The 14,856-nt window shown below is 42.8% G+C and overlaps 1 protein-coding gene across 2 annotated transcripts; it reads left to right on the top strand.

Moving 5' to 3' along the window:
• The first annotated feature begins 1,964 nt into the window (after positions 1 to 1,964).
• Positions 1,965 to 12,829, top strand: ZC4H2 (zinc finger C4H2-type containing). 2 transcript variants are annotated; one of them, XM_009942103.2, is made up of 5 exons: positions 1,965 to 2,032; positions 5,018 to 5,189; positions 6,489 to 6,661; positions 7,809 to 7,971; positions 9,127 to 12,829. In XM_009942103.2, exons 1-5 carry the CDS (start codon positions 1,980 to 1,982, stop codon positions 9,238 to 9,240), a joined length of 675 nt encoding a protein of 224 aa, XP_009940405.2. In that variant the 5' UTR covers positions 1,965 to 1,979; the 3' UTR covers positions 9,241 to 12,829. The 2 variants fall into 2 exon arrangements, with proteins under 2 accessions (XP_009940405.2, XP_075291822.1); XM_075435707.1 differs by lacking the exon at positions 1,965 to 2,032 and adding an exon at positions 2,092 to 2,281.
• Positions 12,830 to 14,856: the final 2,027 nt, after the last annotated feature.

The following is a 14,856-nucleotide window of genomic DNA, read 5'->3' as shown; positions in this document are numbered from 1 at the left end:
CACAAATCTTCCATGTGAAATGCTGGGGACTGTGAAATGTGAAGAGTTTCCAAGATCAATTTTTTGTCGAATTGTAGAATGGTTTGCATTGGAAGGAACCTTAAATACCATCTAGTTCCAACACCCCTGCTGTAGGCAGGGACACCAGAACTGTGACATATTATGGCACGGACTCAACTTGAGGTGCAAGTGAGACAAAGTTTATTTTGCAAGCAGTGTTTTATACATCTTTACCCGGACGTTAGTCCCCTGGGGACTTTCCATCCTGATAAGGCAGCTATTTGCACGAGGTTCTCTAATCTGTCTAATCTGTAGTCATATCATGTGTCAGGTCAGCCAATAAGGTTGTTGTTCACACGCTGTCCATGTGCCGGCTGACAGTGCACAACCGCTGCTTCTAATTCCTTATCACTTAGTCAGCTCCTTCAGCACCTCCACAAGTCCTGTTTACTTCCGCAGTTTTCTCTTGTCTTTCTGCTTGTTGCAGCAATTTGCTCTTGTCCCCATCCTCTACATTGAACCAGCTATTTTACCTAGACTATGTGAGTTCAGTTGGCAAGTATTGCAGCAATATATGGCTTTAGTTTCTGAGATTTATGTTGGCTCCATATCTTCATGCAAATTTATATTACTTTACACGTATATACAAAAATGGGGTCCCTGCTCCAAAGCAGCACAAGAGACAACAGTGGTAAACAGAAGCAGCAGCAAGAGCACTTTGAGAAAACAGATTGCCACGGAGAACAAGAGAATAGGAAAGAGCAGGTTGGAGAACACAGGTAAACCAAAAGAGAAAAAAACCCCAAACAAACAGAAACCCTGCTTATCTGTGCTTAATGAAAACTAATCATTTTTGCTATTAAAACACCCAATTTTTAAAATAAGTGGGTGTCTGATACTGGAGTCTGCATTCATTCCACATTGCCATTTACTTACTAAGAATTAAAAACATTTAAATAAATGATTAAAGCTATTATTATCAGGGGAAAATGAGCAGAAAGCTGCAGTGCACTGGTTCTGATGTCATCCTTGAGTGCTGAAGAGTAAAAACTCTTCACTGACTGACTGACCCGATTTCCTGGATCATTCGTTTCCACCGATCAGTGAAAACAGAAAAAAAGGGCCAAACTGCATGTCTGGGGAGCTTCAGCTTCTCACGCTGCCTGGGACAGGGTCTGATCTGCATTACATTAAATTGATCACTCAATCCATTTATGTAGGAAAAAGAAAATCCCAACAATAAACATTTGCTGCCTCAGTGACAAAAGGCTTGCTTAAACATCATCTTTAGGCAAGCAGGGCAGAGCAGAGAAAGAATATACTACCAGAAGTTTGCTGGAGACTGGTATCAGAGTTCAGGAATTTGAACAGTTTCTTTTTTCTTGACAAGAACTCAAGAGAAGGTAGAGGGAATTTTAGCCTGTCAGATTCCCATCTATGGGCCTAAATCTCTTTTGTTACACAGCACATTTTGCGTTTTTATTTTTTGCTTCCATTTTTGTGCCTGGTTTCTCAGTAGGTTTTCTGTATTTGTTTCAGACTATGCATGTTATTTCCAAAGGTAGCAAGTTATATTTGTATTGTAGTTTTAGTTTTAGCTCAGCTGAGTGCACAAGAGAAGACTGTATGATTCCTCATTGTGACACGATAAATGTGAAAGTTCCGGACAATATTTGACATAATCCGACACGTTATTTGACATAATGAGGTGTGACAACTGATTGAAAAGCTAGTTGCAGGAAAAAGGGCAGGAACGCTCCGCTCTGCCTTGTGGGTGTTGTAGTCTTTCTGCCGTCTAGTTCCTAAGCAGCAACAGGAAACTGGACTCTAAGTCCCATAGCTCCCACTAGCGCCTACTGCACAGGCTCAGAGACCATATGCTAGGAGGGGTGACTACATTGTGTCTATTGTATGTTTTTTTCTTTTTCCCCTCTGACGTTTTGTACATTTTACGGGAGTTTAAATCGGGAGTGAAAAGCATGGCAGATGAGCAAGAAATTATGTGCAAACTCGAGAGTATCAAGGAGATCAGGTATGTTTGCTTTGTGCCGCATCAGTTACACGCAGCGGCTTTTTCCTCGGGGGAGCGGAGGAGTTGCATCGATCTGAAAGTAGCTATTGTGCTACTGAGGGAAAGGAAACCGCCGCTGGGCTTTACGATAAGAGCTGGAAACAGATTTTTTCCAAGTAGGGAAGGAGCGTCTGCTGCTGGGGATCGCCGCTGGAATGCGCAGCGAAGGGCGGCAATGGTCGCGCATTTCCAGAGAATGAGCCCTGCTCGGTAACACGAGGAGTGCGCGGGTGGGAAGGACGCAGCAGCCCCGCGCAGCTGGGGGAGTGGTGTCGGCCTGCGGGTGGGGGTTTTTTAAGCCCTTTGAATTATTATTTCTTGCTCTGTCATAAATCTGTTATTTCGCCCCGCTCGCTCCCCGGCAGCAGCCTAGAGGGGCTGGGAAAGGAAGGGGATGGCACGAAAAGCAGAGTGTGACACCGAAAGCCGAGGTCGGACGTGCCCCGGGAACGGCACGGATAGACGCTCGAGCAGCGCACGGATACACATCCGAGCGCGGCCGGGCCGGGCCGAGCCGCGGCGGGCACCGCGGCGGGCAGCGGGCGGAGACCGGCGGGAGGGCACGGGGCTGCTCAGCCGCCGGGGCGACCCCTCCCCCGGGCGGGTCATGCCCGTCCCGGCGCGGCGTTGCGCTGGGGCTGGGGCCTGCAGGGGAGCGTGGAGCCTACGCGCGTGTTACGAGCAGCGGGGCCTGTGAAGCGGCCAGCGCCCGGCCGGCTGCTCTCTGCCCTGCCTTCCCGCCTGTCCGAAGGCGGAGGGGCGGCTGCGGCGGGCGAGGACACCCCGCCGAGGTCTGCTACCTGCTCCTTCTGGCCTCCGCCCCGAAGCGGCGAGCAGGGCGGCGAGTGCCGCGGTGGCAGGGTGTTGCAGGGAGCGATGGATGGGGACACACCGGCACCGGGCTTTTTCTGCCGTCCGCTCCACCGGTTGCCGCAGGGCGAGCAGCTGGCTCGTTCTGCTGTTCCCTTCGAAGCAGTACGCCAGGAATTCGCATACAGCGTGCTTCATACTGTGAACTACAGGATGCATTGGAAGAGGAGGCTCATAAGCCACGAGGCACATCATGGGTGTGCCTTTTTCCTAGCTTTAGGTAGGGCATTTTCACTCTTTGGCTTAGGGCATTGATTTTCAGGAGGAGGCCTGAGCTGTTTATATTTAGTAGGAACTCATGCAGCCGAAAGCGAAAACACGTTACAAAGAAAGGGAGGGCAGTTTGGATTTAGCTGGGAGGTGTAACGCATGCTGACAGTGGGTAACCCCAGAGCGATAAGAAGTGTTTTGGGATGCGACAGCTAGAGAGGGGCTATCGGGGCTAGAGGAGAGAGGGCATGGGACAAAGGTGCTGCCACCAGCATTGCATGCAGGTGGTCATGTAGACTTCTGTCTGGTAACAGCACCTCCAAGAAGCACATTTTACCCACAGAACAGGTGAATTAGACAGCAGTGTATGGGCCTCAGCCTGCTTCATACAATACCACAAAGGTGAACAAGGATCAAGCAAAAGTATTTTTGTGTCTAGCATCCCAAAACTATTTGTAGAAGGAGATGGGACAACACATACTTTGCAGAGTAAGAACAATGCTTTTCTACTCAACTGTTAGGCAGGCTCTGGCCCACCCACAGAGGTTTAGGGACCCCCTTTCCTAGCAATAGGTGGTAGATCAGCTCCCTCCAGGGGGCTCAGCGCCTTCTGCTTCTACTAAAAACACCGGCCCTCTGTTGCTTGCTTCAATGGGAGCAAGCCTGGGCCTAGCAGGCAGACACCCACCCTGTTCTAGGATTGGGGTGAAATCCCTGTTCTAGGATTTCATTGCTAATCTGATAGGCAGCTACCTGTAATCTACAGACTGCATTCTATAGCCAGCTTTGCTGCTTACGGTGAATTTGAATCAAACTTACCCCACTTTGCATTGGGATAGGAATGGGATATTTAAATATGAATGCAAACCTCTGCTTCCCCAGCCCACTCTTACATCATGACTGTAGGAAGCCTACTGTGCTGTTCAGTAGTGCATGTGGAAACACATATGGATATAGTATCATACTCTAACTTCCACCACAGGAAAAAAACCAAACGCATCTTCATTAACTAAATTGCAGTAACAAGAACAGTTATTTGTTCTGTTCAAGAGCTTGGACAAGTGTTGAATCACAACAGCAGTAGGCTGTTCTGCTGCTTAAAACTGTTTGATGACTGAAACTCACACTCTTTGATTATTAGCTCTGAAGAGAGAAATAAGGATTGAGTATCTAAACATTTTTGCTATGGAATTATGGATTGGCACAAATGAAAAAAATCAGAATGCAGGATATGGGCAGAAACATTTACAAATGTGTGACAGGTACTAGATCTTCGCAAAGAACCAAGAGAATGCAGTTACTAGCAAGTGGAGTGTTGATGGCCACTGTCATTTGAGTTTTTACTATTCTGAGATGTTATTGCTGTGGAATTTTCTTTAACCTGAAGCTGAAGTTAGTATTTTAGCAGTTCAGGTTACTGTCCACATAGTTCTAGTCAGTTTATATGCCACTATAATCACTTCCAAATCATTTTACATTTCTCAGAATCTTGTGCTAAACCTCCCAGATTTTCTGGATTTCTCTATTTTAGAACTAGGGTTTAATCCGAGTTAACTGATGCAGTAGAACTCTATTGGTAAAAGTTTTCTGAATCTACAGTAACTGTTAAAGCCTGACAATGTTCTGCTAATTTCATAACTCAGTATAAGAATTCTCATAGCACTGAAAAGCTCAGCAAAAGAGCTGGGATTTGAATTCATTTCTCTCATTGCACCTCATCCTTTCTCAGACATGTTTAGACTCACCCTTGTATACTACTGCTATTGCCTTCTTCCATCTATTTACATACAAAGTGACACCTCACAAAAATATGTTGCAGTGATTTACTGTTGTCTCTCTATATTTTTAATTATCACTGGGATCCAGGAATAAGACTTTGCAGATGGAAAAAATAAAGGCACGACTGAAAGCAGAATTTGAAGCCCTGGAGTCTGAGGAGAGGCACCTGAAAGAATACAAACAGGAAATGGACCTACTGCTGCAAGAGAAGATGGCCCATGTGGAGGAGCTGCGACTGATCCATGCTGATATTAATGTGGTATGCAACAGTGCAGCTGCAGACAGCCTGACTAGGACACAGTTGTATATGAATCATTCAACAGGTTGTGGAATTGTGAACATCAGTGAACTACCACTGGTTCAATAATCTGGACTTTACAGCACCATCCTAGGATCCTAGAAAGAGTGCAACATAAATTTACCTCAGGATCATTTTTTTTGTTTTCCTGCTGGTGTTCAGCAAGATATTTTGTAGTGTTGGCATAGTAATCATTTGTGCCAAGAGGATAGATAACCAAGCCCATTGTGGCTATAACTTTACCAGTAGCCACAGTAACATCGCTCTGGCAGTCCCATAGAAAACCGTTCTTCCTGTTAAGTCTTTTCTCATTTAGCACATGGAAACAGAGAAGCTTGGGCAGCTAGGTGGGACTTTTGATGTGGAAGAAAAGATACTTGGGGAAAATACACGATCTTTGTTAAGTTCTTAGTAAGAGCTGACTTTCATCAGTGAGTGAAACAACAAAACATGAAGAAACACCAGCCTAAAGGGAATTAATACAAATTAGAGAAAAACAGTTTATAAACAAGGAAGATTAGCCAATTAGAGGGGATAAATGGGGAATCTGTTCCTAAACCTGCAGTTTTTATGTCATGTTAGGGCACTTACATGACTGTACAGTGGTTTCTAGCTCTGAAGGTACCTGTGCTTTGCACCAGAAGTAAAAAGTTCCCACACTGTAAGCAAGTACAAGCTACATACTGGATGTGCAGACTGCATTTATTTATCACTTGGAATGTCTATTCCCTTACCCAGCTGCATAACCTCAGTCTCTGTTTCATCCTCCCCTCTTCTTCCTGTCAGAATGTCTTTTTCTCTGCTGCATTTCCCATTTACTGCAGTAAGGGAAGCAGGAATGTTTCCTTAGCTTGCTTGTTAACCTCTAAACATCGGTGTTCAGGTATCTTAGAAACACAGAAAGCTAGTTTATTCTACTTTAATTTCCTTTTTAATGTCCCTTGAGTTTTCCGTAGCTCCTCACTTGCTGACTTATCTGTAGCCTGTCTGCCTGCTTTTTCTGTTGCTCAGAATGCAGTCATGCAGGTTGAGTGCACCTTTTTTAGACAAAAATGCATCCTGTATGCCACTTTCAGTGGCTTCTTCCTTGCCCAGTTTTTATCCTCCCAGTATCTTGCCTCTTTGTTTTACTATTGCATTGTCTCCAATCTCTTCCAACTTGAGTGAGAAAAATGTCTTCTTTTTGAGACAGTCTCTAGCTCAATCAGAGAGCTATTAAAGGAACAGTTCTTTAAAAGCATGCCCACCCTCCTGTTTCAGATGGAGAATACTATCAAGCAGTCGGAGAACGATCTCAACAAGCTCTTGGAATCTACCCGTCGCCTGCATGAGGAGTATAAACCCCTGAAGGAGCATGTAGATGCTTTGCGGATGACTCTGGGATTGCAGAGACTGCCAGATCTATGCGAGGAGGAAGAGAAACTGTCCCTTGAGTAAGTTTCCGAAGCAAACGTTACCCAGCTTTATACCTTCTCTCGGTTCTGCTGGTTATTTTGCCATTTTACTTTTGTTGGTGGGTTGAAAAAAGCACTTAAGAGGTAAGCATGAAAAACAAAAGTTAACAAAAAAGGGATGTGGGAGCACATGTATTTGATAACATTCAGTCTGAATTTATTGAAGTTAAATTTAGATTATCCAAGTGGCAAACTCTACATATGACATACAAAAATGCAAGGGTGGTTGGTTCTCTAGATTTTGATACCATATGCTGCTTTTTCTAGCAAGACTTTTTTCCTGAAACTATTTTTTTTTTTCCGCTTGTTTAACAAGCAGAGGTTGGAGGCAGTAAAAGAAAGGGAAATAAAACAAGTATTCTTCAGTTGGTTTGTGCTGCTGCTAGTCACAATTTTACTTTTTGCTGCATGCACATGGCAGTGGCATTTAGCTATACACCTATGACTGTCAACAAGTAAGTTTACCCTAGATGTGGAATAGATTTAATAATAAATTACGGTTTCATTTTTAGGTATAACCTAGGTTGTGGAGGGTGATAGAATTAGCTTCTATTCAAAAAACCAGTGTCCTTTGTTTAACAGATCCATTTGAAATGCAGGTGGTGTTTAAAGAAACTTACATTCCTCTTAACGTCCAGCATATTTGGCATCATTTTCACAGACACACAGTTTTCAAGATTTCTTTTGCAATCAGAAATGCTGTTTTCCATTCCAAGCACCTTGACACTGCAGAGAATGTATTAATCTATTGCATACAAAAGTTACTCATTTTAACAGAATAAAACATAAAAACTAAGTTTGACAGAGATGCATCTAAAGCTGTTAAAGATTAAATATATATGTTGTCTATTTGGCATCCTGTTGGATGTATATGCAGTTGTACATCAAAATATCTTAGAAGCTGATAATCTGGAATCTGGCCAAAGTGTACAAATGCAGAGGAAAATACCACTGATTTTATTTATGAACTAGTCCAAGTGGTGTCTAAGAGTAGGCAATTCGACTCTAGTGGAGGAACACGATAAGGAAATGTGATCCGTTATATTTTAACACAAAAAATCCTTTACAAACTAATGGAATACTCCAAAAAGTGGTTATAGTTTTTATTTGTTTTTCTTTTGTCTAGCTACTTTGAAAAGCAGAAAGCAGAATGGCAGACAGAACCACAGGAGCCTCCCATCCCAGAGTCTCTGGCTGCAGCTGCAGCGGCTGCCCAACAGCTGCAGGTGGCTAGGAAACAAGATACCAGACAGACAGCAACTTTCAGACAACAGCCACCTCCAATGAAGGTCAGGAGATTTAATGCGCTGAGTTTTCTCTTTTGGCATTGGAATGTATTATGTTTATAAAGTTGATCAGTGCTTATGAAAAGGAAAAATTACGTGTCCTGATTCTGATTTTTCCTGCAGTGGTTCAAATCAAGAACAACCCCAGTAGATGTAACGTAGTAGTACCAGCCATCAGTGGTTAAGGACAAGGCTCTGTATTATTTGACTCCTTTCTGACTTAAGAGTATCCATCAACAAATGTAGGCAATTCCCACTCCACTTGTGTTTCATGTGGGAGAAAGGCATCTAAGAAGAAAGAAAGGCTGGGCAAAAGAAAAACTAATAGCTGGGAGTTAATCCCAAATGGATTCTTATCAGAAGCAATGCACATATTTTATGAGGGAAAGTAATTACTGACGATGCAAATTACCAGGAAAGGTGATTGTTTCTGCACTTCGTGGGATCTTCAAGTCAAAACTAACATGGATTAATTTAACCCAACCACAGGCACTTAAGTGACAGTTTTACTCAGTTCCATCTATAGTCAGTAAAAAGAGCTAAGTAATTCCGTTGGGGTATTCATCTCACCCAAGTTCCGAGGGTTCACTAAGGAGGCAAACTGACGTAGGTACACTGTGTAGTTGAGTACTTACCTATCTGGAGTTAGGCCATTGAAAAGCTTTTCTGAAAATAATATGCTTCAGTCAAATGGAAGTTAAAGGGCTTGGTACAAAGCAAAACGGCAGAGTTCTCTATCTTGTGTCCAGTATGTGGAATTCATCTAATCACCCACTCCTACCTTGGATTCTATGACATCACAGTTGGCCTTCACTGTAACTTCTCTGACTCAGTGAGCTATTACGCATGTAAACATCTTCAAAACATGTGGAACATTTAACACAAAATAGAATTTAATGTTAAAATTATCGACATATGCCTGAACCATGTCTCTGCTGAACTGTAGTTTCAATGCGATACTCTAGGTTTTCCGTTAGCCTAAAGTTACTGTACAGTCCAGAGACCTGGACTGTATAGAATGTAGCATTGGTTTGCCTTTGAAGGCAAGAAGCCTTAGTTGTATTTTTCTTTACTGTAACTTAGAATATGATACTCAATAGCCCGTGTCACTATGCCACTCAAATGTTTGTAACAAGAGGCTGCAATGTCACATTTCAGGCATGTTTATCGTGTCACCAACAAATTCATCGGAATGCGCCCATTTGTCCACTCTGCAAAGCAAAGAGCCGATCTCGGAATCCCAAAAAGCCCAAGAGGAAACAGGATGAATGAAACCCAGAAGACTGACAAGCAAACGCTTGACCTGTTCCAGTACTCTTCCAGTAGAACTGCAAATTTGGCCAGACTTTACTGAAGTGCAGACTCAAGTATGACCAACCCACTGATTTCTGTTTAATGCAGTGTAAGCACAATGTTCCTGTTCTGTCTTAATTTCCTTCCAGACCATAGGATTTGGTTTTAGGAAAGCAAGTATTACTGGTGCTACAGTTTAACATTTCAATCATTCCATCTTCTGGACTTCTAAACAAAGTAGAATTCTTATGCAAGTATCCTAAATGCCAGGCTTTTCCTATTGGCCAAATGTGATTACCACAAAGGCTTTTACGTTCTCTTTTTAAAAACAGATGTTACTAAAAGATTATTGTGTTTTCTCCTGATAACAGGATACTATTTGAAGTGCTGAAATAGCAGGTGTGTCTGTTTTTTTCACTAAAGAACAATTTGTTTTCCAAGCTAGTAAGACTGCGCATGTTTGGGTATCCAGCAGAGTTCTTTTTATACAGGAAATGTTCAGGGGAAAAAAGAAATTGGTTGTACAGGAAATCAGTGCATTAAGGACACATGTGAGTTTTGATTTACTGGACTTTGTACCATTCCCTCAAGCTTGACTTAAAATTTGGAAGGGGGAATCAAGTTGCTGGCTGTGTATGAATTTCTAAAAATCATGTAATTTGTGATGATTTAATATTTTAATATGGTATTATTTTCAGCGGTCAGAAGATTGATTGACAAGTACAAGGCTCAAATTAATTGTATTAGTGGTCCTCCTAGGCTCTACGGCCAACCAGCTCGCTATGGTTCTCTAGGAAACATGCATGAATTATCCCAAATCTCTATGTGCACAGACTGCAACATCAGCCATTCTGCATGTATTCTATTCCCGGTTTCTACTGCCAAAATCTCCCTTGGCAGACGTATCCTTCACTGGAGCACAGGGGAGTTCAGTAACGTGCACCAGGAACAGTGTCCAACTAAAAATGATGTATTTCACCAGAACTGCCTGGCTTTGGTGTCATCGTTCTCCCTCAACCAAAACTTCCTATTTTTGTACCCTTTAATAGGTCATTTTCAAGTAAACTTTATTTCAGCCCAGGTTTTTTTCTTGCTCTGTATGTGTGCCAAAAGAACCCTGACTAAAGAATCCTTTAGGCCACTCCCTGTATCCATGTCTTCCATTTGTTCCACCTCATGTAATAACAGTTCCTTCAATGGGGAGGATGGCAGAGGCCCAACTACAGAACAGGGACTTAAAATTTACTCATTTCCAATCACAGTTTTGTCATTTCTAATCCCAGTTTTTTTCACCGCCTTTGTTGTCTAAATTGATCTGAAGTATTAGATATTCTTTTCACTAACTTCAGGAGACAGGGACTGCCTGTTTACCTTCTTCTCTCTTTAGCTCAGGTTTTCCTCTACTATTATGCTAGAATGGTTATATTGTGAACAGGGAAGCCCCACATCTCTGGTCAGAACTTTGCCAAATGCTGGGGACCATACAAATCCACATAAACCAATTTTGGTGGCCAAATCACGTACATTGCCATTAATTCCCCAACTCTGCCGTAAAGTACATGAGTATTTTATTGAATATAATCCTATCATTTACACCAAGATCAGTTGGTATTCTCCCATTTTAATGTTTCATAGCCAAATAAACATCTGTCACCAACAGACACAGAATGTGGACCACGTGCCCCTGAAAATACGTGAAAAGCGGATTCTGCTAGCTGAATTACTGGGATTCAGTCTCTGTGAAATAGCAATAATGGAGGATACTCTGACCCCATGCTCCAAATGGTAGTAGTGCGCTAACTATTGTTATGCTTGTTTACCAAGACAAATACTGGATTCTACTTTTAAATGTCAGAGCGGACACATGCTCTGCCCTGCTCAGAGCAATTCCTATTGAGTTTAAGTGAAAATGCATACAGAGTTAAAGGACAGTATATGGACTCCCCAAAGTGCATGCAGGAGAGCAGCATACTTTGATAACAGCTGTACATACATTTAAGAAGTTGTGACAGTGGAGAATGGGCAAATGGTCTGCAGTGAACTTGTACTAATAGGATAGATTTATAGAAACTTTGACTTACAGTTCTGAAATAAACAGGGTTAGTTGTAGCTGCTCTCACTTCAGTGTTACTTTGCCAGGTTCTTTCTGTCTTGGGAGATATCTAGAGCTCTAAACTGAAGTATGCGTAGGGATGCACTGTTTACTAATTTAGTATGGCAGTTTTGTATTTTTGCTTTTTTAAACTAGTCTCTTGTGCTCTCGTGTTTAACAAGGTTGTTTTTTTTTTAAAGAGAAAAAAATGTGAATATGTCATATTTGTACCAATCATGTACTAGCATTTACAAATCTGTTTTCACATCCTTTATGAAGTCCTGCGATAATAATAGCCAAAAGGCCCCGGGGAGGTACTTAACTCTCCTGTACTTACACTCACATTTCTCCATATAAACAATAAACTAGTAAGAAAAATTCAGAGAATACTAAAAATAAAGAGACACCTTTTGCTCACAGATTATCCTTTTATGTATTTCTCTTCTGCCTTCTTGTAATTTATGTCATCCAGAGCAGAAATCGCATAAATGATGGCTTATAAATGTATTTAGTTCATTTATACTTGTGAAACAAAACATAAATTGCAACCAGTGATTTGAAACTGTGTCAGCAGATAAGCACGTTTTTAGAACAAGGTTCCTCAATCACTTAGGAAACTTGGTTGAAATTGCGTGTTGTGTATCTGAAGTTCTTAAGTAACACAAACTTGTCCTTTAGCTTTCCCAGGAGACTGTTTTTATAACCAGATTAAGATACTCTTCATAGTAATCTCGTTTCTACAGAAGTTACTAATGTTGTCCCCAGAAAGTTCCTAGGAAGAACAATAAGGATCTAAAGGTATAACTGTAAAAACAGACAATGGACCCCCCGACACACACAAAGAATGCAAGTAAACCCAGAGATGACTTGCCAAATTAAAAAAAAATTCCAAAGCTCAAAGCTTTGAAGAGTTTCAGAAGTAATCAAAATACACCCAGAAAGCAATCATTCTGCCTTTAAAAACATGCTACCTAAAGCTTCTCCATTCTGTGCTAATGGCTTAAAAATCAGCATCTAGAATTACATTGGTTCGCATCTCACCCGTAACCCTGCCAGCCTACTAATGCCAACATCTGCAGCGCGTGCAGGAAGCATGTATTGATTAATCTTGCTGCTTTATTTATTTATTTGTTCCAACATGCAACATAAACATATTTGTTCTCTGATTACAAACCCATGAACACGGCTTAGTAGCCGCCTGCACCCGTTTTAATACTCTTTGTTCAAGACATGCATAGAAACTAATCACAGCTTCATTCCCTTTGAGCTGAAGGGACCGTGACCCAAGCTGGCTGGTAGGCAGGCTTGAATGTATCTGCCCAGTTCAAACATAACCCAGCTCCCAGGGAACACCCTGGAAGTCAGTGAACTCAAATCATGTAACACTACCGTTGTTTACTTGCTTTAACATTTACTTTTCTCAGTGTTTCGTGTTTACTTACTTCAGGCAAAAGGACATCCAAAATAAATTTTATTCCATCTCCATTTATTTGATGCAGATTTTTAGTGTCTATTTCACTGTGTATTTCTTTCAAGTAGTTTACTACGAGGTCTAACTGTTCTTCATCCTCTAAAAAGGATGAACATGACACAGGTCATGTACTTACTAGAATTCAGGAATTCTTTCAGCCACCAGGATTGTTTTCTGCTTTTTAGAACAGCCGAAAGATGCTCTTTGGCCCCCTTGGTCTTCGCTATAAACTCCACTATCTCTTTATTCACTTTATCTCTAGAAGCTCTTGTTCTGTCAGGATGAAGTTTCTTGAAGGTGTCCTGAGGTGAAGTCTTTTCAGGATCTTCCTCTGCTGTGTTTGGAAAGGTCATTTGGACTAAAACTTGATAACATTTTTTTCTAACTGGGTACCCCAAAAAGAAACGTTTCTTTTGCTTTTTAAGATTTTCTGTCTGCTTTTATCCCATTCGCTGTCTTTATTTTTTGTTTCTTCTCTCTCCTTAGCACCCTCGCTTTTTACATTTTCTTTCTACATCTTCGTTTTAGTTCACTGTCCCTGCATTCTGCTTTGCACTCCCGGATGTGTTTCCAGCTGCTGGGCTCAGAGCAAGTGGCTGCAGCGCGGTCCAGGAGAGGGAGCGATGTACTGTGGGCTGGGGTGACAGCCCCTGTTCCAGATGGGCTCCAAGTGTGGGCTGGGGCAGCCCAGGTGGGACCCATGAGGTGAGGATGGGGCTGGGCCAAGGTGTTCAAAAGGCTACAGGTGGAGACAAGCTGGGGCAGCCTTGGGTGTAGTCAGTGAGGTTGAGGATGTTGATGCTGTGCTGAGGGGCTCTGGTGGGGGGGGGAACTGCCTGGGCATGCCTGCCTGCAGGAGCTGGCTGAGGAGTGAAATGAAGGGCATTATGTAGGCAATGGGGGATTCCAGCAACGACCGGCTGGTCCCTGTGGCGAGGAAGAATCGCTCCCAGCCACCCCTGACAGAGCGCACTACCAGCACACAGCTCTGGGAGCTGGGTCTCTGTTGGCTGCATGTGTGAGCCACTGTGTGTCTGGGAAGCCTTTTGGGAGAGGAGCATCCAGGCACCTGCTGCCTGCTCCTGGATGGGTGAGGGTTGGGCAGCTGGCACAGCAGAGGAGGAAGGTGGCTGAGGCAGAGAGAGAAGCCTCGGGGCAGTGAAGTTCTCCTGCCAGTGCCAGGAGCTGTGGTGAATTGTGAGTCTGCGCCCATCCCTGCCACGCTTCTCCATATCTCTGCCTGCCTCTGTCTCCTTTTCAGGCTCTCTGGCTCCCTGAAACTTTTGGCTCTTTGGCCAGCACTGCCCTGTATCCTGTCGCCTTCTATGCTTTGTTTCTGTGTCTCTCCCTTTCTGGCTCTCCACCTGCTATTATTTCATTCTTCCCACACTGCCTCCTTCCCCCTTTCTTGGGAAAATTGCAGTTCTAGGTCTCCCTCTGCCCAGCAACCTGCGGCTGTATTTGGTGACCCCCTCCGCTCTGCACAGCGTTGCTATTGCAGTGTCTTTTCCCTGGGGCTGTCTATGCGACTCCATCTCCCAATGTTTAACTCCTTACCCTTATGGGCAGTACTCCGTCGCTTTCTAAATTCTCTCCCTATGTCTACATTTAACCAGTTCCCTGTCTGTGTGTTTTATCTTTTCCTGCCTGTCCTCTACTTCATTGCTTTTTAAATTTTGTTTCATCTATTTACTTTGCTGAGCCTATTTGAATTATTTTTTGCCTCTGTTCTTCATTCTTTTGCTTGGGAAATTTTTTACTTAGTTAACTTTTATCCAGTTTGCTGTCTCTATTTTTCATTTTTTTTCCTGTCTGTCCCTTACCACATCACTTTCAAAATTCTCTTTCTATGTCTACTTTTATGAAGCTGCCAATCCCTGTTTTTAATTGTTCTCTGTCAGTCATGTACCCCCTTGGTTTTAAAGTCTTGGTGAAGTTTACTGTCCCTATTTTTGTCTTTTTCTCTATTTCCCTAATTGCTGTTGCTTTTTAAAAGTTATCCCTGTCTACTTTTATCCTGTTTGCTGTGTTG

Source organism: Opisthocomus hoazin, chromosome 14, assembly GCF_030867145.1.
Source record: "Opisthocomus hoazin isolate bOpiHoa1 chromosome 14, bOpiHoa1.hap1, whole genome shotgun sequence".
NCBI lineage: Eukaryota > Metazoa > Chordata > Aves > Opisthocomiformes > Opisthocomidae > Opisthocomus > Opisthocomus hoazin.
This window is presented reverse-complemented; position numbering and strand designations above follow the sequence as displayed.